At 38.2% G+C, this 24,239-nt stretch overlaps 2 protein-coding genes across 5 annotated transcripts; both read right to left on the reverse strand.

The window, feature by feature from the left end:
* Positions 1 to 4,140: 4,140 nt before the first annotated feature.
* Positions 4,141 to 10,403, reverse strand: LOC113023369 (galectin-related protein-like). 3 transcript variants are annotated; one of them, XM_026169376.1, is made up of 6 exons: positions 10,300 to 10,403; positions 9,196 to 9,243; positions 8,209 to 8,292; positions 6,178 to 6,266; positions 5,195 to 5,378; positions 4,141 to 4,942 (listed from the first exon to the last, which is right to left on the reverse strand). In XM_026169376.1, the coding sequence occupies exons 2-6, from the start codon at positions 9,235 to 9,237 to the stop codon at positions 4,799 to 4,801; spliced, it is 543 nt and encodes a 180-aa protein (XP_026025161.1). In that variant the 5' UTR covers positions 9,238 to 9,243; positions 10,300 to 10,403; the 3' UTR covers positions 4,141 to 4,798. The 3 variants fall into 3 exon arrangements, with proteins under 3 accessions (XP_026025161.1, XP_026025160.1, XP_026025159.1); XM_026169375.1 differs by lacking the exon at positions 10,300 to 10,403 and adding an exon at positions 9,587 to 9,662; XM_026169374.1 differs by lacking the exon at positions 10,300 to 10,403 and having other exon boundaries at positions 9,196 to 9,471.
* Positions 10,404 to 11,912: 1,509 nt separating this feature from the next.
* On the reverse strand, positions 11,913 to 21,819 carry LOC113024728 (equilibrative nucleoside transporter 2-like). Of its 2 annotated transcripts, none has more exons than XM_026172022.1 (13): positions 21,410 to 21,819; positions 20,004 to 20,055; positions 19,812 to 19,893; positions 19,258 to 19,394; positions 18,182 to 18,321; positions 17,741 to 17,875; positions 17,503 to 17,600; positions 17,267 to 17,336; positions 17,041 to 17,132; positions 16,573 to 16,678; positions 16,270 to 16,355; positions 15,457 to 15,653; positions 11,913 to 12,533 (listed from the first exon to the last, which is right to left on the reverse strand). In XM_026172022.1, exons 2-13 carry the CDS (start codon positions 20,033 to 20,035, stop codon positions 12,422 to 12,424), a joined length of 1,287 nt encoding a protein of 428 aa, XP_026027807.1. In that variant the 5' UTR covers positions 20,036 to 20,055; positions 21,410 to 21,819; the 3' UTR covers positions 11,913 to 12,421. The 2 variants fall into 2 exon arrangements, with proteins under 2 accessions (XP_026027807.1, XP_026027808.1); XM_026172023.1 differs by having other exon boundaries at positions 20,004 to 20,077.
* Positions 21,820 to 24,239: the final 2,420 nt, after the last annotated feature.

Consider the following 24,239-nt stretch of genomic DNA (forward strand, 5'->3'; position numbering starts at 1 on the left):
AATTTGGGGTTTTTTCATGAAATACATGAAATATGTGAAGTGTTTCTGTGTTTCTGCTATATTACCAGATTTTGTAAGGTGAATACAATACATTCAGACAGAGATTGTGGTTTGTTGAATAGTTATGCTACGTGTTGAGTGCTTACAAATTTTATGCCAAGGAGTCCAGACCAAGTCTGCTGTGACACACACAAAAGGTGATTTTGAGCACTTGTTTTTGTATCAGTTTGTGAACAGATTTTTTCAACATAATGCAGTTCATGCAGTGTGAATATGTGGTATATAGAAACAGTATCCATTACATCACCAACTTTGAGCTTTGAAACTTTGAACTAGGACTGTAGTCGCGATTTTAATGTAAACATGGGGAACCAACCTTAAGAAGGGTCAAAAACTAGTTCCAGAGAAGAAGTTTAGCTAAATACAAAATAATTTGTCAATAATTTATTAATGAATAAAGAAAATCTGTTCTGTTCAATCAAATTTCATTTATATAGTGCAACATGATAACAACAGTTGTCTCAAGGTGATTTATATTTTAGGGTAAAAACTCTACAATAATATAGAGAAAACAGAAACCCCCAAAATCAGATGACCCCCTACGACAGGGGTGGGGAAGCTTTTTTTATATGAAGGGCCATTTAAATGTTTATATATTTCTCAGAGGGACATACTATTATGAACACATACCTAGGGATCCAAAAAGAAAGACCAAAAAAGCTACATGAGGTTTCAGCTCGCCAACACACCTCACAGCAGCCGGAGGTGAGTGCAACAACACAAGCTTGACACAGGGGTCGAGGGGACACGGGAGAGAGGGAGACAGAGACAAGACTAAGACACACAAAGGACAAGGGAGACTTAAACACAAGTTAGAACATAATACAAAAAAGGCACAAAACTCAAAATGCTGGTTCAAGATGAACCAGAACTATGACGTAACCAACTGCAAAAAAATAATGATGAGATTCATTTAAGATAAGATAAGATAAGATAACCTTTATTAGTCCCACGTGTGGGAAATTGTGTTACAGCAGTGGACAATCCAAAGTTACATGGAAAATTAGAAAAAAGAAAAACACTGGAATAAGATTTCAATAGATACTGTATACAACTGTACACAATAGAATAGAATAGAATAAAATAATATATACAATAGAATAGAATAGAATACAATAGAATACAAATGCTATATACAATTGAGTATAATACAACGATGCCAGAAAAGAGTATTGCACTTCATTTGCACTTAATTTGAGATTACAGAGCACAAAAACTGCTACTGTTCTGAAGTGCATTACTATTTAACTATTGATTACTGAATTGGCCAAATGGTTACATTCTTGGGATTTACATGTAAACAGAACAGCTAGAAAGAGACACAACACGAGATAGAAATGGATAGCAGCCATGAATATTTCACGTAGCAGAAGCTTGTTGCTTTTCTTTTCTGTTTTTAACCACAGTAGCATTTTACTGCTAGAGCAGCAGAACAGCATGAAGCAGAAGCATTAATGATTTATATCAGTTAAATAACAACAATAGCATTTGTCCTGAAAAGCAACTGATAACTATATTTTAATCACTCGAGCAATTTCTTCTGACATAAACACATAAACAACAAGATCCTTATAGCGTTATTTCCCGCTGTTATAAAGCGTTGAATTCATTTGACAGCTGTACAAACTTAATCAAATTTTTAAAAAGTAGTGTGGATGAGTCATGTCCAGATATTTTAGCTCTGGACATGACTGAGCTAAAATAACCACTACTCTTTTTATTCTGACCAGCAGTGAAGAGTTTAAATCAGAGAAAACATGAAAGCAGGTTTTATAGAAGTACAGCAGAGTGCAAATACAGAACACGGTGCCTCATACACAAGATGTGTTTCCATCACTTCAGAGATGCATGTTTACATTGGCATATTAATTTCATGGAAAACTCCCATGATCATAACCAGTATTTATTTAAAACTTAATCCTAAACCTCACAAGTTCATCCTCATGGGGACTTGCTTCATGTCAAGAAAATATAAGTACACATGGAGCCATACTGGCAGTGTGGCAGGTCAGTGAACTGTAGCTGTGATGGATAATTGATGAGAAGGCAGGAGGTGATAATAGCAGAGTATTTCCATGAAACTGAAGACGAGAGAAGCCCTGGGATGATGCAGTCTGTCTAAATGACTATGACATCCTAATCTCAGACAACAAACAGTTGATAAGCATTATGGACAAAGATACTTCATGTCTGTGCCTCTTTTATGGATAGTCTTGATGTTGTAGACAGCAGTGATCCTCCAACTTTGTGTCACCATTTTGGATATATAACAACCCCCAAAATGGGCCCTACAGTGGTTAAAATGCACATTAGTTTAGGCACAAAGAAAACTTCTTGTCCTTCTGTGCTTGATACTGTCGACCATAATATCCTATTAGAGCGATTAGAACATGCTGTAGGTATTACAGGTACTGTGCTGCAGTGGTTTGTGTCATATCTACCTAATAATAATAATAATAATAATAATGGATACTTTATTGATCCCCATGGGGAAATTACTTGTTTTTCTCTGCATTTGACCCATTCACTCAGTGAAGCAGTGGGCAGCCCACTAAGCAGGCGCCCGGGGAGCAGTGTGTAGGGACGGTACCTTGCTCAGGGGTACCTCAGGGTAGCCGTTAAGTGGATTCGAACCGCCGACCTTCCGATCATGGGGCGACGTAAATGGAGAGTCCTCTTCACACACTGAGGTTAATTATGGAGTTCCTCAGGGTTCAGTGCTAGGACCAATTCTGTTTACATTATACATGCTTCCCTCAGGCAGTATCATCAGAAGGCATAGCATACATTTTCTTTGCACTTCAGATGATATCTAACTTAATCTATCCATGAAGCCAGATAATACACACCAACTAGTTATGAAGCAGGAATGTCTTAAAGACATAAAGACCTCTATCTTTCTGTTTCTAAATTCAGATAAAACAGAGGTTATTTTCCTCGGCCCTAAAAACCTTAGAAATATGGTCGTAACCAGATACGCGCTCTGGATGGCATTTCTTTGGCCTCCAGTAACACTGTGAGGACTCTTGGAGTCATTTTTGACCAGGACTGCTTTCTTCCATTTGACAATATCTCTAAAATTAGAAATATCCTGTCTTAGAGTGATGCTGAAAAATTTGTTCATGCTTTCGTTACTTCCAGTCTGGACTACTGTAATTCATTTTTTTAGGATGTCCTAAAAACTCCCTTAAAAGCCTTTCAGTTGATCCAAAATGCTGCAGCAAAAAATACCAACAGGTATGTTTTTTCTTTCTGTTTATCCAACTTTTTATTGCTTTGTTTTGTTATATCCTCCTGAGAACCAAGGAAAAAGATTCTTCCGATTTAACTTTTTTTTTGTAATTTCCCGTGTCTTTGGGGTCACCCAAACACATGAGATATCATTGGAAAGCCCAGGATGTCCTTTATTTACTACATTGGGCTGGTTCTCAGGAAGATTTATCATTTCATGTTAACCTGTACCGTTGCCTCATGTATACCAATATCCTCTGCAGCCACCTTATGGTGAAACTGCTGTACTACAGCTAAGGCCTACACTTATTCACATTGGCGTCAATAAAAGCAAAACTGATAACAGCCCTAAAACGCGAATACACACAATGCACCTGATTCTATTATTAGCTTAAAAAAATAAAAGATAAAGATAAAAAATAAAAGAACAATAAAAGTCAGTCATTAATTGTTACTATCTTACAGTTAACTTTAAGATTTAATAAAAGGCAATAACGTATACATTTTAAATATTTATTAACCAGTTTAAGAAATATATGTTGTAATCTAATAATCTACAAACAGAAGATTTTCAAAAGTGCTCAAGTTATAAGTATTGATAAATGCATTAATTACCAAAAAATACAAAAATTTAACAAAACCAAAAGTATTTTTGTAGCAAGTAAAATTCCAGTTAGGACAAACAGGTATTTATATAATAAAGCCTCCACTTACAGACTGTTAATACATACACTGATACACTGAACTAGAAACTGATGTTGTGATATATGTTGATGAAAAGAGACTGTCACGGCTGGCGGGGTGAGCCGTGTGGTGTAGGAGGAAAATGACCCAAAATGCAGGCAGTTGACTGGTGATGAGAATGACGTTTTATTTACAGAAGTGGAGCGACTGAACAGGTAGTGAGAAAAGACGAATGACTGAAAAAAACCTAGACTGGGAAAACTAAATGACAAACCTAAGCATGAAACGGGGAGCGGAGAATGCAGAGAGACGTAGATACACCGAGAAACACAGCTGACACTAATGGACATGATGAGAAGCAGACCTACAAAGTAAAACCGGAAACACACAGACTGTTTTGCAACAAAAACGCAGGGACCTGAACGGAGCACAGAGGGGAGACACAGGTAGGGATAATAACACGACAACCAACCCAAAGAATTAATACAGAATCAGAATAAACACCAAACACAAGATGAACCCAAAAAGAAACACAAAACGCTGGGTCAACGACCCAGGATCATGACAGAGACCCATAACTCTACAGTCCATTCATGTGGAATCTGAATTTATTAAAGTTTTAACTTTCATTTAAACTAACATTTGTTTGTAGAACGCACAATGCATTTCTGAACATCAGAAACTATTAATCACACACTAATATGGACATTTGTAAATCTTGTTTTGTTGTACCAGCATCATCTGGTACCAGAACGCCTGGAGTGAATACACACAGTGCAAATAACACTGAAATCCGAGACCTCCTGCTGAGCAGGGACACTGCTTAACCCAGTTTGGAGATAATGATGCTACCTTTGATCCATAAGGTATCAATGTCTTTGAGTGATGTCACTCTGTGGTGAAAATAAAACAGCTGCTGGCCATCCACAAACACACGAAATCTGCTTTGTTCACACCGAATCTCAATCTGTGAGGACAGAGGGAATGTTTAGTTAATTTTACAGTCTTTTTCTTTCAGGAGCGGTGTGCACTGAGTAGTTGCCATTCATTCGTGTACTCCTTGTTATTGCCGATCATTTCATGACACCCAAAATCACTCGGTAACAATAACATATCCATGGAATGTACTCTATTTTGCACTAACATATTCTACACATGTAATTTATATGTATAGCATAAACTCATAAATGCCATTACAGTATCAACAAGTTTATGGTACCTTGAAGGGCTGGTCTCTGATGAAGGGGAAAAAGGGAACAGCTTTGTCAACATCTCCCCAGGATCCAGACATGCAGGCTCTTCGTAGCACTTGTCTGTCCTTGAATCGAACACACATCTCCAGAGCCACATCAGGTGGAGGCTCCCTGGATGTGCCACAACCACATGTCAGGGCAATGTAGAACCTAACAGGGGGATGGATATACAGTATGAATCTGGCCACACCTTTCCTTAGATTATCACATAATAAATGAATTTTATATGCGGTGGTTTCTCAAAAGGGAATCCTACAATCAGGCATCGTTTTGGACTTGAATAATGGAGAAATCTCTGTAGGAGAGGCGATTACCATACTGATGTCACTGACTTTAAGCCCATCTTCACCCCTCAAAGTCACAGAGACCTGTTTTAAATTCTGTCTAGATAACATTTCTTCAGCATTCACTTCAAAAGTCTTTAAGGCAGCTGTCTCAAACTCAGAGCTGCTAGGGGCCACTGCTGGAATGCTTAAGTATTCAATCAGAACAAAAAAGAAAACATCCACAAATATTTCCAAAAATGTAGTTTTTTTATTTTAAATATTGTATAACGAGACAAAACTGCAGATGTAAGCACAATTGTTTTTCTCATGCTTAACTAACTCATCGGGCACTCTGCACTGGCTGCAGTGGTTATTATTATATTTACATGCTTTCATTTTCCGTTTCTCATCAGTAGCAACTCGTACTTTTTGACCCTCCTTTTTCTCCCTCCCTCGCCCTCACATGCACACAACAGGAGGGGCTGTCCCACACATTCCCCCTGCAGCACAGACTACACTGTCCATGATGCAACATTCTTAAAGGGGCTGTAACACTCTGCTCATGCTGCCTTCATATTAAATAATTTTAGAGGAATAGGTATGGAGGGAAGAAGGATCTCGTATATAATGTGGTAATACTGTGGGAAGGATGGAAAGTCAGTAATTACACAAAACATTTCTACCTATCAGGATGGGGATTCACAGTACCAATCACTATGATCCTTTTCCCCAGCTGCATTCCTCCTGGGATACGACCTCTGAAAGGAACTGCCTGCACACACAAGCATTTGCATAGAGCAACAAAATGCTGAAAAACCACAGTTAATTAAATTTGATTTAAATAATAAAGTTAAAAACTAAAAAATCAAAAGGCAAGCAAGTGGTGAGCCTAAATAATTTTGGATGAATCTAATGGAAATATATGGTACAATAAAATTACAAAAATTACTGAGAATTCAAGAATAAAGCTGAAAACGTTTAAGACAAAACGGAAAGAATACAAATGTGCTTTTTGTTGAAAAAATTAAATTCACTTCTGTAGCACCAAATCACAACAACAGTCACCTCCAGGCACTATATATTGTAGGGCAGTCACTGTGTAAATGGTAGCATAATCTGACCAGAAAAGGCTAAAGTGTTACTTTATTTCCAAAATGTTTTCTAAGTAAAGTGTAAATTGGATAAAAATAAAAATTTTACAAGATCCACTGCAAAATAAATAGAAAAATACACATTTTATATTATATTATACATCATACATGCTTCCCTTAGGCAGTATCATCAGAAGGCATAGCATACATTTTCAGTGCTGTGCGGATGACACCCAGCTCTATCTGTCCATGAAGCCAGAAAACACACACCATTTACTTAAACTGCAGGAATGTCTTAAAGACATAAAGACCTCTAACTTTCGCTTCTAAATTCAGATTAAATTGGGGTTATTTGTACTCGGCCCTGACAATCTTAGAAATATGGTATCTAACCAGATTCAGTGCACATATTGAACATTTTCCATTTGCGCAACATCTCTAAAATTAGAAATATCCTGTCTCAGAGTGACGCTGAAAAACTAGTTCATGCATTTATTACTTCCAGGCTGGACGACTGTAATTCATTATTATCAGGATGCCCAAAAAACTCACTGAAAAGCCTTCAGCTGATCCAAAATGCTGCAGCAAGAGTCCTGACAGGGACTAGAAAGAGAGAGCAGATTTCTCCTGTTTTGGCTTCCCTTCATTGGCTTCCTGTTAAATCCAGAATTGAATTCAAAATCCTGCTCCTCACATACAAGGTCTTAAATAATCAGGCCCCATCTTATCTTAATGACCTTGTAGTACCAGATCACCCTATTAGAGCACTTCGCTCTCGCTCTGCAGGCCTACTTGTTGTTCCTAGAGTATTTAAAAGTAGAATGGGAGGCAGAGCCTTCAGTTTTCAGGCCCCTCTTCTGTGGAACCAGCTTCCAGTTTGGATTCAGGAGACAGACACTATCTCTACTTTCAAGATTAGGCTTCAAACTTTCCTTTTTGCTAAAGCATATAGTTAGGGCTGGACCAGGTGACCCTGAATCCTCCCTTAGTTATGCTGCAATAGACGTAGGCTGCCGGGGATTCCCATGATGCATTGAGTTTTTCCTTTCCAGTCACCTTTCTTACTCACTGTGTGTTAATAGACCTCTCTGCATTGAATCATATCTGTTATTAACCTCTGTCTCTCTTCCACAGCATGTCTTTTATCCTGTCTTCCTTCTCTCACCCCAACCGGTCGCAGCAGATGACCCCGCTCCTCCCTGAGCCTGGTTCTGTCAGAGGTTTCTTCCTGTTAAAAGGGAGTTTTTCCTTCCCACTGTCGCCAAAGTGCTTGCTCATAGGGGGTCATATGATTGTTGGGTTTTTCACCGTATGTATTATTGTAGGGTCTACCTTACAATATGAAGCACTGTTGTTGTGATGTGGTGCTGTATAAATAGAATTGATTTGAACTGACATGAAATGACATGAAATTCAAATATATTGTGTTTATTTATTACACTGAAACTGATTAATAAGCTATTAATAATGTAACTGTTATTGACATGATGCACAGCTTATTTGTGATTAAAATAACAAACTTTACATTTTAAATTTCCATCAAAGATGAAATAGTTTTGTTTTATTTTGTTACTTGCAGCCTTCACATCAAAGTGTGTTTGCTTGATATTCATGTGACATTACCAGTTTTCTCTCAGTGTCTCTGTCAGGAGGGTCAGTATTTGCTTTTCTAGGCTCAGTCCCACCTCTCTGTGGTAAATTCCATTTCTGAAAGGAAGCAAAAAAAATGATTGCCACTTCACCGGAAGTGTAGATAGATAGATAGATAGATAGATAGATAGATAGATAGATAGATAGATAGATAGATAGATAGATAGATAGATAGATAGATAGATAGATAGATAGATAGATAGATAGCGTGACAATAAATACATCACAATTACATAGACAATTATTTCGGTTTACAATAGAAAGCTTGGTATTTACTTCACTCCTGCTGGCCGAATGAAGTCAAAGCATAGGTCACAGTTTGATCACGTGCCCTCAAAGCGTGAACAAGGCAGGAAGCTATTTGAGTTGAAGTTGACCTTCAAAATATAAGCTTCAGATTTGAACTCGTGCTACAAACTTCGTAATAACAAATCAGAAGCTCACTTACGAGCAATTTACATGTTCAGTTGATTTATAATTTACCAGAAAAGAATGAAGTGAGTATTTTTACAGACCGGAGCTGAATCTTCTATCACGACCATCAACCCTTCTACGCGTATTGTTAAACCAATTATTAACTTGCTCAAGAACTGATATTGGAAAAGTAAAGTTGGAATATGGGATAACCATAATATAATTTCGATATAAGACTTAAGTTGATTGTATTAGTTTTATTTTTCTTTCTTTGTGCGCGTGTGTTTATTTTTATTTAAAAAACAAGCAAACACTGGGCCTTTATTTTGGTGGCTCTAAGCGGAAGAGTCGCTTTACTTACTTCTGCCATTTTAAAACTACCTGTACTAGAACAGGTTGATAGTTTTCAAAGCCAAGAAAGCTTAGGTTGTGTCTAAACAGCCACCTGAGAAATAGATCGAAATCAGAAACGGAAAGTAATGAAGTAGTTTGTCAGCCTGCTTCGTCTCTGTGTCCCCTCTCTGCTTCATCGTTGTGGTCACTTACCTTCCTGCCCTGCGCTGCTGTCAAACTGTGTGTTTCAGCCATGTTAACCTGAAGGGAACAAAAAGCAAAGAAATAAGCTGCAGATCCAGTTTGTCTGCTGGTCGCTGAATGAACAGTGACGCAAAGCTTAATCTCAGCACACACACACACACACACACACACACACATTTTTGATAATCAGCTGCCCTGCATGCCTTCCTGTTTCTAACAAGTGCGCTCATTGTGAGGCTACAACTTAAGGCAAAATAAAATAAATCCGCTTCAAGCACAGCAAATTAAATACAATATGTCTTATTTACTTCAAAAGCTTCAAGTTTACAAGTCTCATATTTTTCATACTGCCAAGAATTCTCGAAAAAAGTGCCTGAAAGAATGCAGTCAATTTATTTACCTTCATGTCTGAGGATAAAGTGCAGAGTTCACGCAAAAGCTCAGCGGGAGAAGATACATTTGTTCGGTGGTGTGCCGTGTCAGCTGTCCACTGAATATTTATATTATTAAATATAATATTTAGATTTAATATTTAACATTTGATGAAAAGTTACAAATATTTTACTAAATGTTGTAAAAAATTACTCGAAAAAATATGTTTTTGTAAGGTTTTGAGCTAAATGTGGAAAAATGTTGCCGTTAATTTCAGCATGTTTCACTTTACAAACGGCGCCGCATACAGAAATGTTTCTTAAACCAGGTAATCAAACTTGGTCTGCATTTCTATATTTGTTAATACAATGCAGAATATAGATATGCAGAGTAAAACAACTCAAGTGCACAGAAGAAATCACGATTTAAAAAACCAACAATAAAACTGATTTGACTTTGAGCTGTAAATCTATTCGTCCATCACTCAGTAATTCTCAAATTGAGAGCATCATTAAAAATAAAGACAAACAACAAATATTTTTACTGTTTTTCAAGGGGAATATATTTTTGAAGCTCTACAGTAGGACAGTGCATGAGGCCAAATGCAAACAGAAACACTAGACTTATCTTAATTGTTACTACCTTTAGATACACAATAGTTTTTAATCGGATACAATCAGTGTTCCTATCCCATTTGAGATATCAAGATATAAAGAATAGACTCAATCCATAAATACTCACAGTGTCTGCAGCCGAGCTGTGGAGCTTATTTTTACCTGTCTGTGGGCCTGAAATTGCATTTCTAATGTGGTTTAGAGAATACTGAAACACTTCTTGTTGTGACTTTTCTGAAGTCACAAATGAAGAATCAAAGAATGGGAGGAAGCAGAGGACATGGAGTCACAGGAATGGGCTGAGCTGCAGGAAACGGGAAATGCAAGCAGCCTTAGAACAAGAGGCTACAGTGCACTCGCTGCATACCGTGTTCTACATGCTGGGCACCACATGAAAGCATCTGTTGGTAGCTACAGTTTCTTCTGATTACACTAAACAGATACTTATCAGTGATTTGCTGTAATAACAAAAACAAAGCTAGCAGGGATATTCACATGTGAAGAAGCTCCACCCCTTCTAACCAGAATGAAAATGTGATACTGTGCATATGTTAGTGTATGAATTGAAGGAATGACATACAACCAGAACAGTACAAAGCAACAGCAGGAAAAGCTACAACCTAAATAAAATGTGGGTTTATGAGATTTTCAAATCAGTACATGCTGTTTTGACTGACACATTTTATGCAGCATCCAAACTGTTTTGGAAAATGACAAAATGGCTACAGTGACGTTTAAAACTACAGATAATGAATGCAACAACATTTCAGACATCTTCACAGAAACAAAATGACTATAAAGAGATGAAAAATGCGCACAAGTTATTAAAACGCAGAGAGAAAATCGGTACAAAGAGAAACAAAATAATACACAGTCTATAAGGTAATTTGGTAAAGTGAATGCTATCAAGTGGGTTTTCCTTCAGCACATATCAGTGTTTGTTGTTGCAGTATTCTAGAACCTTAGCATCCACCAGGTCTCTAGAAATCCATCTAGTGTTAGGGTTCAGTTAACACAGTAAATGGGCCTTTCTACTACAAGGCTCATTCCTCAGTCACACACTTTCATACAGTGCTTTCATCTATGCATAAACACTTTTTCCCCACACACACAGTCAAACCCTGATGGATGCATGAGGGGCAGAGAAGGTTATGTATCTTGCATACACATGGACTGTAGGAGCTGGGGATTGATTGGTTGTGGCTGTAGAGTTTGAGAGTTAACATACATCCCATCATCCATCTTGTTCCACTTAATGAATTCAGGGTAGTCAGGGTATTCACAGGGAGAACATCCAAACTTCAGAGGGTGGAGTTTTCTGTGAAGCAACAGTGCTAACCACCTCACCACCGTGGTTCCCTAAGCCAGTACGTTTTTTTATAGAATTTCCCTATTTAAAAAATTCCACCCATCCATCCATTTAGACAGGTTGGATCACATAAGTTGGATGAGGCCTGTAATCAGAGTAATTGACAGAGTAATGCCCCAACTATGACTAATACCACTAAGGCAGGATGGGATGTACTGAACTGCCAGGTCATGCAAATATACAAAAACTGGACTCACTGATACTTTGACATTTTGATACAAAGGCAAATATATCAATTTGTAAAAACTGTGACATAAAACAAGAATGGGAAACCATTTTGAACAAGCCTTTATTAAAAGTTTGAACATACATAAAAAAAAAACATTTATTGCAACGTATAAAAATTACAAAAACAGAAATAAGCAGTGAAAAAGTTTATAGTTCATTTAATTTAAGTATTTTTTTTAAACTGTCTTCAGGTAAAAAACATTAATATTTTTAAAAAAACACTGAAAAACTGAGAGATAAATACAGTCGTGTAAAGCAAAGATATAAAAGGTCCCATTAATTAATATTTAAAAAAAACAACAAGAGAGAAATGATTTATTTTAGCTGCATTGATCAATGTCTCTCAAATGAATTGCCCTTTCCAATGAAGTATTCAATGTGACACAAATCACGTAAAATAATGCCAGCACCTACCTGAGACTGAAATACTTACTCTGTATTACAAAGAGTAAAACATTCATTTAGAAATCCTGCATGGCTTACTTTAAAATGCCAGTGCAACAAATGGACAGCTCAGTACTTTATATAGAGTTGTCGTTGTGTCTCATATAAGATATAACATATAACTAAGAACAGGATAAGCATCAAGTGCTTTTACACTTTTCATAACAATATGTCATCAAATGTCAGATATACAGTTTTCCTACTACCTTTAAACCAGTTTTCCTAGTAGGAATGAGAACGATGCTCCCACAGCCAAACCCAGGACCAAGAAGAAGGTCATCAAAGAGCCAGCTGTCTCGCAATCCTTACACCGCACCAACCTGAAGGAGACGAAAACACACAGTTACAACACTATCCAGTACAGTGAACACAACACACAGAGAAGTCGATTCATCTTTTTCATTTATTCTTCGACAAAAACACATGAAAGTTTTTCACAAACCATCAGTACAAGTGAAGTGCTTGTGTCTTCATGTTGCCTGTATTACTTTGGTTTACTTCCTGTTTTATTTTGAAGGTTTAAAACCTCATGTGGCTTTCTGTTTCCTCCCTGTTGCCTTTCTCTTCCCTCTCTTGTTAATGCCTGATAAAGTTCAGTGTTGGTCTCCTTTTTTCCCCTGTGTTTAGTCTGTTTTTGTTGTATTCATTGTTGAAAGTTTTTTGTCATTTGGGATGTGTTTTCTCTCAATTATTGTGCAGCAGTTTGTTATTTTTTAGTTATTAGTTAAAGTACCTTATTTACTTCCTATAAATGTATCCTAGTTTGCTTTTTGTTCTGCAGTAGGGCTGGTGGAGGGTTTCAGGGATCCCTGAACACACAAACTCCCTGAGCGGACACTTGGACCACTGTGAGCAACAGCAGACGTGTGCACTGTGGTCACGCAGGCATCGAATCCATCCAAGTTACATGGTTTAATAAAGTAATCAAATTACAGCATTTACATTTATGTTAGACTACTTTTAATTAAGTGCTTTAGCCCCACTTACAATGAAAATTTAAAAAAAAATCTTGTTCATGACCTGTGTAGTATGCTAACACAATTGGAAGTAAAAATAACTTGAACTCCAACTTTGAAAACACAACTTTCTTTCTTTTTTATAAAGCTGTGACTTGTATTATGAGTCTGTGGTCTGGGAGAGAGTCCTGTAACTCTGTCTGCAAAATACAGTATATAATGACCAATGTTGGGCAATTAATTATATAGTTACTTCTTCAAAAAAGTAACTGAGTTTTGCAAACAGCAAATTTTTTTTGCAGCTGTTTATCTAAAAATGCAGCCAAGGCGTTTTTTAAATAAACACTTCAAACTTTCTACAGAACAATCAGCTGTTCTGCATCAAATCTGAATCCACACAAATTATTTGTGCCACTCCAAAAAATAATTTCTGTCCACTATGAGATGAAGGAGAACAACAGCCTGATACCTGCAGGCCTGACAGCAGCAGATGTATCACTGCTGTAACACCTGTAACATTCAGCAGTCGCCTCGTTGTTCTGACACACACAACAAAACTATTGACTACACTACACACTAACTACACAAGATTTGCGCTAAACGTCGCAATACACCGCCGTCACCCCTAAAACTTTCCCCCTTCCTAAACAACTGTTGCCATATCATTTTTTCATTGGTTGACACGGTACATTTTTCGACCAATAGGAAAGGGTTTGTTTTTTTTTTGTCTTTGCTCACAGGCTTTCGAGTGTTTTCCTTATAAAACGTCGTTTTTACCGTTTCTTCCTGCAGTAACTATAAACAACGACAGTATTCAGGAAGAAAACCAAACATTGCAGATATTTTTTATCATAACTCTGGTTTTATGTGGCCGATCAACACAATTTAAAAACTGGTATAAAGTCCACACTTTTTCCACCAATTGTTCCGTCTGTCCTGCTCACATCTCCAAAGATTGTACATGTTGTCATGACCGTGGCTTCACTCCACATCAGCCACGCCGCTTTGCTAGCTAAAACACCGGTGTCAGCACATAAGGACGCTGTCATAGCCTGTCAACGATGTTTATTAGCTGCGTATATACGAATGTGAATCACATTATTGGCTGGACTATGGGATAAGGTGGCATCGTTCTAATCCCATACTCTGTCAGTGCGCCGCAGGGCAGCTGTGGCTACAATGTAGCTTGACATCACCAGTATGTGAATGTGTGTCTGAATAGGTGGATGACTGAATGTAGTGTAAAGCGCTTTGGTGGTACTTAGGGACTAAGTAAAGCGTTATACAAATACAGGCCATTTACCATTTACCATATGGGAGCAGCCAGTCACTTACTAACACTGCAAAACAGAATTGTTAAAGTTTTAATTTTAATTTCAATTCCGGTTAAATATTTTTCTTTTTTGTGCACAACACAGATTTTCTGTGCGCAGAGACCGTGTCAGCAGTGCGCACGTGCGCAGCTTAGAGGGAACTTTCCCTGACCCTGTTCAAAATTCACACCAAAAGATTTTGCAGTTGCACCATCCAGCCACTAGGTGCCACAAGACATTCTTCTTCTTCTTGGGTTTTGTTCAGCCAGAAAATTGTGCTGAATGTCTTTGTTTTGTTCCACTGAAGTCTGTGACTTGAATGACATGTTTCACAAGAAACACAGGAATGGTGTGCATGTGTCAGTGGGTGTAGTGTTCTCAGTCAGTGGTAACATACATATAAGGTGCCATATAAAGTAGGCGGTCTGCACCTTTGGCAGATTTATTTCTTTATTTCGGCTGAAATAAATCCCATGTTACATTTTATGTGTAGCTCATGTGCCCAACATGTGGGGACTCGGAGCTGTGACTGGCTTCTTCTGTCTGTAATTCTTGAGTTTGTTAAAGTGAAGCAAGGATTCAGTTTTCACCTACTTTCAGGTACAAACGCTTAATTTAATTTAAATATTCAAACAAATCAAATAAAACTCCAATGGAAATTTTCTCATTCTTATTTTTTATTTTAGATTACTGTTTTATAGAGAGATTTTCTTCTCACTCTCACACAGTAAAAGTCCCTCACTATGCACCTGTGGCACTTTGACCTTATGCTGCTGCTGTAACACAATCACGTTCCTCGTGGGATCAGTAAAGTATTGATTTATCTTGTGCTTCAAGCTCCATCACATCTGCCTCATTGTAATCAAGTTGTGGAAGTCTTCACGTGTTAGCACACAAACTAAGTCACATCATTAAAGAGCAGTTTATATCCTATAGAGGGATTTTTTTTAAATTGGGGTCTGTTGAGGACTCACTGTGGAGCGTAGGCCATGCAGAGGCTTGCCAGGTATCCATTCGAGAAGGCAAACAGAGCCATGATGACGACAAAGGCACAGTCGTGGCGGAAGACGGCGGTTAGTTTAGAGTCCTGGACATTACATAACATGACCAGAGGGATGAAGACCAGGCGAGAAAACACGACGGCAGGAAACCAACGACTCTCCTTCGACGGCTGCACAAAAACATACAGAAATCAGTCGCTGAAGTTATCTGTAACATCGCAACTTCAAAGTCAGATTACGTGTAACATAATGACTCAATGAGTGCTGTGTGGATTTCAGCTATCAGTCCTCTGGAGTCAGTAGACACGCCTGCATTTCCAAATCACATGATTTAAGATGATCTAGCAGCAAGACGCAGCCTCACTGAGTCTCAGTTTCAACTTGTGTCAAAAGTCTGGACTTTAAACTATAAAGTTTGTGGATTTCATCTGTTATTGTTTCACATCACAATAACCATGCAACAAAATAACCGTGCTTATATTGTCTATAATGTGGACACATGTAACTGTAAATAACTAATAACTAATAACGATGCTATCAAACTATTTAAGTAATATATTTAGACTATGGACACTGTAAAAATTCCAATACTAAAACAACATTTCTTTTTATTGTTTTCATAATCAAAATGGTTTTTATTGAAATCCTTCAGTAAAGGCCGTTTTCCACAGGAATCCTTTGAAGTGGAAAAAAACACCTCCAGTCCTCACGAAACAATATTCGATTGGTTTGTTGATTTCTATCTTAGAAACAAAAATGTTTGAAGAAGGCAGGCTGCAGACTCACCCACTGGACGATGTATGGGGTTGTGCGACCGGCCAAGTCCATGACATTGAAAACAATGAAACAGCAGACACAGGTGAACACATTGTCTGTTAGGAAGAGGAAGCAGAGGGTGGACTATAAGGAAGAATTCATCGGTGAGCGAGGGATTTTTGCAGAAAGTTTTCAATGGCCTGAGGGTTTCTCTTTCTCTTTAACTTGGTTAGACCATTACACAAACTTGTGCTGAACACATAACCTGCTCTGGAGTCATATGGTCAACCAGATGCTTCTGTAGTCTGCAGTAATGCTGTAATGATGTCTTACCCCATTCAGCATTGTCGTAGACAGTCCTTACTCGCACTGTGATGACAGGAAACACCGACAGGGTAACAGCAAAGACACACGTCACGCACAGAGCCATCAGCCAGATCTGAGAAACACAGGAAGGTGTTAGTCAGTGATTCCAGTAAGGAGGCATTTGGGAACGCGTGTGAAGATAAGCTCCAGGACTACACGAGGAACATTTTTCATCTGAGGTTAGCAAAAGTGTATCAGCTCTTTGATAGAAGACTTTGTACAACCTCTCAGAGCCAGCTTCCACTATTACATTAGACTGCGCCATCATAACAATTTTGGGTTGTTAGATTTGGAGCCGCGGACCAGTATGTCTCTATGTAGGCAAAAGTCTAAACAGTTTAAAACATGTTACTGTGATCAACAGAGGAGGTTTGAGGGGTTTAGTCAATGCTAGCAGAAGAAGTTTAAAAAATGGACACCAAAGCTAACGTTCACCTTCTTAAAGACAGCCAGGACTGAGGAATGTTCCTGATTCTCCTCTTGCTTACTGAGCTTCCCGTTTGCCTCCAGGTCCTTTTTATTATTTTCTTTGAAAGGAAAAATCAAAAGAATCAGTTGTAAGCCTCATTAACACTGAACGTAGCTCGGCTAACATGTCAGCTATCTAACATAACGCTGAAAGAAATCATATTTTTATTCATTATACTTAATGAGAACCAACCTGTGCTCTCAAGGAAGACCTCCTCCACTTTATCAGGCTGATGTCTGTTCAGATAGAAATCAGCAAACTTCTGCAGAGGAGTCAACATTTTCAGAAGACTGTAATGTGGCTTTTCTTCCACTGACATGATTCAATTCATTTTTTTAGTTAATATATGACACAGATTTTTCAGTTCAGTTCAAAACAGTCATTTTCATGTCCTTTTGTGATAGTGATTTTATGTGGCGTCTCCATACCAGGCGTGGCAGCAGCAGGTAGCATACCAGAGTCCCCAGAGTAGCCACACAGGGTGTTATGAAGTATCCCAGTGCAGCCGAGCTTTGATCTGATTTACCTGCAGGCAAACAGCTTCATTTACACCTCCAAACTCCAGTAATTTTACATTTTTTACAGTGTGATACTGGTATATTTAAATTACTAACGATGAAATAAAAAAATAAATACATTTTGCCTGTGAGGAGGATCAATGCTTACCTAAAATAGAGAAGAGCATGGCTAAGGCGGCAAAGATCCCAGCGAGGCCCTGACCACTCATGAACAGAGTGCTGTAACGAGGGGGAAAGAGGCCCACCATACCGAAGAGACTGCCCTGCAGCACTGCTCCGCACACTGCACTCACACAAGGTACATGATTAGTTAGACTATAATTATAGTCTACATATATATACATACACATATATATATATACATACATATATACACATATATATACTTAGACTATAATTCTTGGCATATTTTTGATAAAGACAATAAGCCTGAAAAGTATTTACAATTTAATGTTTGAACTACGTTGTGATTTGCCAGTGCCAAATGTAACATTTAGGGATCTGATACAAACATTTTACAGCTGCTACATAGTTCATCTGTAGCTGTAAAAATGTTACTGCAGTCATGGGATCGTTTGAGTGAACCTACTGTTAATGAACCAGATGGTTGCCATAGTAATGGAAAAGAAGTTGTCCGGCTCCATGGGGACCTTGACCAAAGCAGCAGTGAGAGAGAAAAGGAGGAAGATGCCGACCAGGCTGAAGGGCACACGAACACGCTCCCTCACGCTGCACAGAGACATGTCTTCATTACCATCAGATAACAGAGGAGATAATCAGACTCTTTAGTTTTCAGGTAAACCTGGTCCTGTCCTGTCCACTAAGGACAGCTTGGTTCAACTTTTATTAACATTGACATCATATTTCTGTCAGTACCAGCCAGCTATGCTTACAGACTATTGCAGTAATTCCTAACAACATTACAGAGATTTGGAGCAGATGTGCTCGTTCATTCAGTCAGTTTAAAGAAAAAAACATTAACATTACTACTACTGCTACTGCTTAAAGCAAAACAAATACAAATAAATACATTAATCATATAATTAACTCTAATTCAAAAACTCAATGAATGTAAATTCTTTGTTGTTACTGTCCCACCCATCTGCAACAGCGCACCTGGAACGCTAACATCATGGAGGGAGGGTCAAGGGTCAAGTCTGGAAGAATTTGCGGCAGCATCTATTCTGTGTTTGTAATAGTCCACTATGAAAAAGTGCAATGAAAAATCTGAAAAGCTGATGACCAAAATGCTTTCCCTCACTGTGTCTTGGATTTCACTGTAGTTATAGTCAGTGTAATACTTGCTGGAAAGCATTTATTAAAATGAACATGTTATGTTGCCATTGCATGAGAAACTAGGGTCACTCATAACATTTCAGTAAATTTATGTTTCTGGATCTATTTATTTCTTATCTTTATCCTTTTACAAAGTTAGGAAAGTAGATTGCATCTTTGTATTATGGTTATGATGTTGTCTTACACATAAAGAGTGACACATGGCCTCTTCTTCAAAGTAATAACTACAGCTTATTTATTTCACTTTGGTATCAGAGGATACCTGAAGCCAAAGTGTCAGAGATTTAAAAACTTTAAAGGTCTTGTTCTTGTGACTCAAACTTAATCTAGAAGAGCCATTCAAGCAGTTTTAGTGCTCTTAACACTCACCGCTGATACAGGAAAGAGTTGAGAAGGGTAAACAGCAGCTGTGGCAGTTGGGAAAGCAAAGCCATCCAGCTGTCATAGCTATAGTCTTTGGGAGAAGTTCCTGATGTGCCAGTTGAGTTGAGACGTTCATTGAAATACTTAAAGAGGAAGATAAAAAAAAGCAATTTGCTATAAAAGGACATACTGTACATGCTATAAGATTCAAGTAACAGAATAAACACAGAAAGAACAAGAATGATTTGAATCCCTGTGCAAAATTGCAGACATGTTTTTTTTAACTTATTTTCTTCTCAGTAGTGTATCATGAAAATCCTAAATAAGAATAAAATACAAGCAGTTTTTAAGTAAAATCATCATTATTTCATTATTTTAATAATAAAATCATTTAATTAAAATGTATACATTGAAACAAACTGACCTGCCTACCTACACAATTCATTTTCAAAGTTAACAGTGCTAACATGTGATACAGGGATAGACGATAGTCAAGATGGTCTCAATTTAGAGTAAAGAATCTGCTGCTAAAAATGTGGAAAATGACGTGAACATGAAACCTTAGATGCTGTGATGAAAAAATTCCAGGGCAGCAGAGTTCCTAGACCGAGCACAAAGATAATCAGGGCCACAGCCTGTCCGCTGTGAAAACAAAATACAAGTGAGAAGAAGCGCCAACCAGTGTAAAAGAATCCTCCAATGTAAAGGAGGATTCTTTTAGATGTGTGTATATCTCTAGGAATCAGACTCACCGGTCAACAGGTGCACTCTTTTCATTCGACATCCTGATAGTTTGTCACGTCTCTGCGGATGTCAATAGAAGACCCTTAATAATGATTAAAATGATGTGTTTCCATCACATGTACTGACTGAGTAAATGCTCTGTTGACTGCAGGAACAGAAACTTTTTTTTGTTCTTGTTTCTTTTGTACAACCATTTAAAAATACTAGTATAACTCAAATGAGAGAACAGTCAGGTGTCACAATAAGTTGCCCCACAAATTATTTGTGACTGTAAAAATTTGTTTGTCTGCCACAAGACAGAGGAGAACACCACAGGGATAAAAGTGATCTCCTGCCAAAAACTGATTTCCCGTATTTGACAAAAACGGATTGCTCATATTTAAAATGCTATAAATAAGTTGTTGGTCTATAATATGTAAAACATGTGTCAAAATTGACCCTCATGAATGACATCAAGTAATCATGGGCCACAAACAACATCCCTGTAACAATCAAGTGGACAAAAAGGACCGGATTGGTTATAATGTAAGTACAATAACACAGAGTTATAAGGATACTTGACAAACAGGTAATTTATACATTTTATATATAACCCTGTTGTAAACCTTGTTCACCGAAGTCTATTTACCAACATACGTAAAGATATTACACATAAAAAACACACGGAAACATTGGAAATCAGTTTTTGGCAGGCAACACTTTTTGGCACAACATCTGTCCGCACTATTGGGGCTGAACCACGTGTTAATGATGGAGGGGTGGGGGGTAACGCTATGCAATATGTTCAGTTTGAGAATTTATATTTCGTGTTAACTGTAGTTAAAGGTGTTAATGCTATCTTATTTTAATAAACAACACTGTCATATGCAAAACTAGGGTGGCAAGACATCATTGTAGTGTGGCACATGCCACCCCATGCCGCAGGGTTTGTCCATCCGAGACTGGCTGTGAGACATCGACGTGCGTCATTAATATGGTTTAACGTCACATCTCCACATGTTGTCTTATCACATTATTCTACTTTATTTCTTAATCTACTGAAAGGAACATAATACATGTTCAACGGATTAAAGCATATTGCTGTTTTTTTTTAAATATCTGTAACAACTGCCTGACTAAAGAAACTTTAGAGGATGGATCATTAAAGTGATATTAACTTTGAATAAATATATGTGTCTCGTTATTCTAGCGACGGAAGCTGCGTTTGAGTTTAATTAACCCCAACTTTAATTGTTTTGATGAATTTAAATTTACCCAGCAAGTTAAAAGACGAGTAACCGATACATTAAGTAGTAACAAGTACACGTGTTCCGATTCTTTATGCGATATAAACCAAACCGACAATTAACATCCAAAAGCCAAACGCTGTGTTGAAGCAAGCTAATAAAAACAAAGCACTCGAGTCGGAGCTGACCTGCGAGTCGAACAACGTCTTCTTCTGGGTATCCCTGGATGGATGAATGAAAACGCGGTGAAGAAGATGGTTGTGGGAAAACGTGCCGCCAAAAGCGTTAGAACAAGGAAATGATGAAATGAAACATGATGCGTCGGAACTTCGAATTAGTTCGAGTGCTTCCCCCGCTTCCAACCCACTCAAGGATTGTGCTAATTACTCTAAGGATTGTAACATACAGTCCTATTAAGCATTCAAATTAAGTTGTTCTTCTTTTAACTAGAACTTGGCAGAGATGATGAGCCCCTTAGATGGGTGAGAAACCAGAAGAGACAAATATGGAATGACATTTATGTTACAACAAATGCACGAGCAAATAATAATAATAATAATAATACTAATCTGAGCAAATAATTGCATTTCACTGGCGGAATTAAATTCCTCGCGCGTAAATTCAATAACCCGCGCGCGTATGAAGTTATGTGGAGGCGGAGCCCAAAGTAGGACGGGGTCCTTATATGATAGCTGGACACTTTAGGTTACTTGGTTAATCTGAGTTACTCTTATGCAGCTATGAAGTGCTCTTTTAAACCGTATTTGTTTACAGTTTGAAAAATAAAGTTTGCAAAATTAATTATTAACAGTTATTGTTTGCTGTACAGCAGTGGAAATACGCATAACTGTCACTGGATTACTTTAATGTTGAAGAACCAGAGGATTCTATGGCAGGTTTTAAAGCATCTGCAGTGCTGTCCCATTAATCTGCTGTACAGTATTGCACAGCTTCTATGATTTTAAAAAAAAAAAAAAAAAACAACTCACAACGAGGACCAGGAAAGGAAGAGTGGATCAGAATCTGGCAATTATACATTTGGCCAAAATCCAGACAGTTAAACCATCCAGCAGAAAGTTGCTCAGTCTGCATCAACAGTGAATTTTGGAGGTGGGAACATGATGGTGTCTGTTTTTCAGTATTTCAGCAGCAGTAGGCTACAGTCACACTTCAAATAATTAAAGGATGAATGGAAAAACATACCAAGACATTCTTGATAAAAATCTGCTGCTAGATGATGCCATGGTGCCCTAAGTTCATCCCAAAATGTGTTATGTTTTTAAAGAAAGTGCTGTCAAGAGAAATTGAACCGCACAGTTGAGTTGGTTAGAAATATGCTGTATAATATTATATAATAAGCTAAAGTCATTGATATCCAGTTATTTAAAAAGCAATAGCTATTATTCATTTACTACTCCTGCATGAGGTTTGTGTAATCAAAGAAAACATCAGTCATGCTATCCTTATGTGATTTTCACAGCACCACAATGTTCTTAGAGGATGCTTAAAAAGAACAAATTGTCTGTCAGTTGTTTAAATAGAATTGGAAAAGGCAGAAGAAGACGAAAGTAAAGATCAAAGCTGCTGATGACACCCACCACACTCATGTCATCGGTGAACTTGATGATGTGTCTCTAACTGTGCATTGCTGCACAGTCGTCAGTCAGCAGTGAACAGCAGTGGGCTGAGCACACAGCCCTGAGGGGCTCCAGTGCTCAGTGTAGTGGTGTTGAGATGCTGTTACCGATCCGAACTGTCTGAGGTCTCTCCGACAGAAAGTCCAGGAGTGGGGTTCGACTTCCTCACCAACACATCATTCTGAGCGTCAAACCGTGCAGAAGTTGTTCAGTGCATCTGGTATGGAGGCGTCACCATGGCAGGCAGGTGTCGTCTTCCTGTAGTTAGTGATGGCATGGATGCCGTGCCACATGCGCTTTGTGTTGCAGGGTTGACTTGAGCATATAGCTATATATGCTATAACAATTTAAAGCATATAAAATTCATAACTGAAGATTATCAGTGTTGTCTTCAATCAGATGATTTAGACCTTGACAGGTTGAACTGTGACATCAGAGTTTAATCTTCCTGCATATAAGAAACGTTGAATTCAGTCTCAGTTACAGTGGGGCAAAAAAGTATTTAGTCAGCCACCGATTGTGCAAGTTCCCCCACTTAAAATGATGACAGAGGTCAGTAATTTGCACCAGAGGTACACTTCAACTGTGAGAGACAGAATGTGAAAAAAAAAAAAAAAATCCATGAATCCACATGGTAGGATTTGTAAAGAATTTATTCGTAAATCAGGGTGGAAAATAAGTATTTGGTCAATAACAAAAATACAACTCAATACTTTGTAACATAACCTTTGTTGGCAATAACAGAGGTCAAACGTTTACTGTAGGTCTTTACCAGGTTTGCACACACAGTAGCTGGTATTTTGGCCCATTCCTCCATGCAGATCTTCTCGAGAGCAGTGATGTTTTGGGGCTGTCGCCGAGCAACACGGACTTTCAACTCCCGCCACAGATTTTCTATGGGGTTGAGGTCTGGAGACTGGCTAGGCCACTCCAGGACTTTCAAATGCTTCTTACGGAGCCACTCCTTTGTTGCCCGGGCGGTGTGTTTTGGATCATTGTCATGTTGGAAGACCCAGCCTCGTTTCATCTTCAAAGTTCTCACTGATGGAAGGAGGTTTTGGCTCAAAATCTCACGATACATGGCCCCATTCATTCTGTCCTTAACACGGATCAGTCGTCCTGTCCCCTTGGCAGAAAAACAGCCCCATAGCATGATGTTTCCACCCCCATGCTTCACAGTAGGTATGGTGTTCTTGGGATGCAACTCAGTATTCTTCTTCCTCCAAACACGACGAGTTGAGTTTATACCAAAAAGTTCTACTTTGGTTTCATCTGACCACATGACATTCTCCCAATCCTCTGCTGTATCATCCATGTGCTCTCTGGCAAACTTCAGACGGGCCTGGACATGCACTGGCTTCAGCAGCGGAACACGTCTGGC

Source organism: Astatotilapia calliptera, chromosome 6 (genome assembly GCF_900246225.1).
Source record: "Astatotilapia calliptera chromosome 6, fAstCal1.2, whole genome shotgun sequence".
NCBI classification, from domain to species: Eukaryota; Metazoa; Chordata; class Actinopteri; order Cichliformes; family Cichlidae; genus Astatotilapia; species Astatotilapia calliptera.

Excerpts from the sequence above, each read along its gene's own strand:
- LOC113023369 (XM_026169374.1), bottom strand. The coding sequence starts at position 9,363 with ATGTGTGTGTGTGTGTGTGTGTGTGTGTGTGCTGAGATTAAGCTTTGC. Across the intron at positions 8,293-9,195 it reads CAGCAGCGCAGGGCAGGAAG|AAATGGAATTTACCACAGAG; the intron begins GTAAGTGACCAC and ends GCTTCCTTTCAG. Across the intron at positions 6,267-8,208 it reads GAGACACTGAGAGAAAACTG|GCAGTTCCTTTCAGAGGTCG; the intron begins GTAATGTCACAT and ends TTGTGTGTGCAG.
- LOC113024728 (XM_026172022.1), bottom strand. The coding sequence starts at position 20,035 with ATGTCGAATGAAAAGAGTGCACCTGTTGACCG. Across the intron at positions 18,322-19,257 it reads AACTCTTTCCTGTATCAGCG|CGTGAGGGAGCGTGTTCGTG; the intron begins GTGAGTGTTAAG and ends GTCTCTGTGCAG. Across the intron at positions 17,601-17,740 it reads CATGCTCTTCTCTATTTTAG|GTAAATCAGATCAAAGCTCG; the intron begins GTAAGCATTGAT and ends GTTTGCCTGCAG.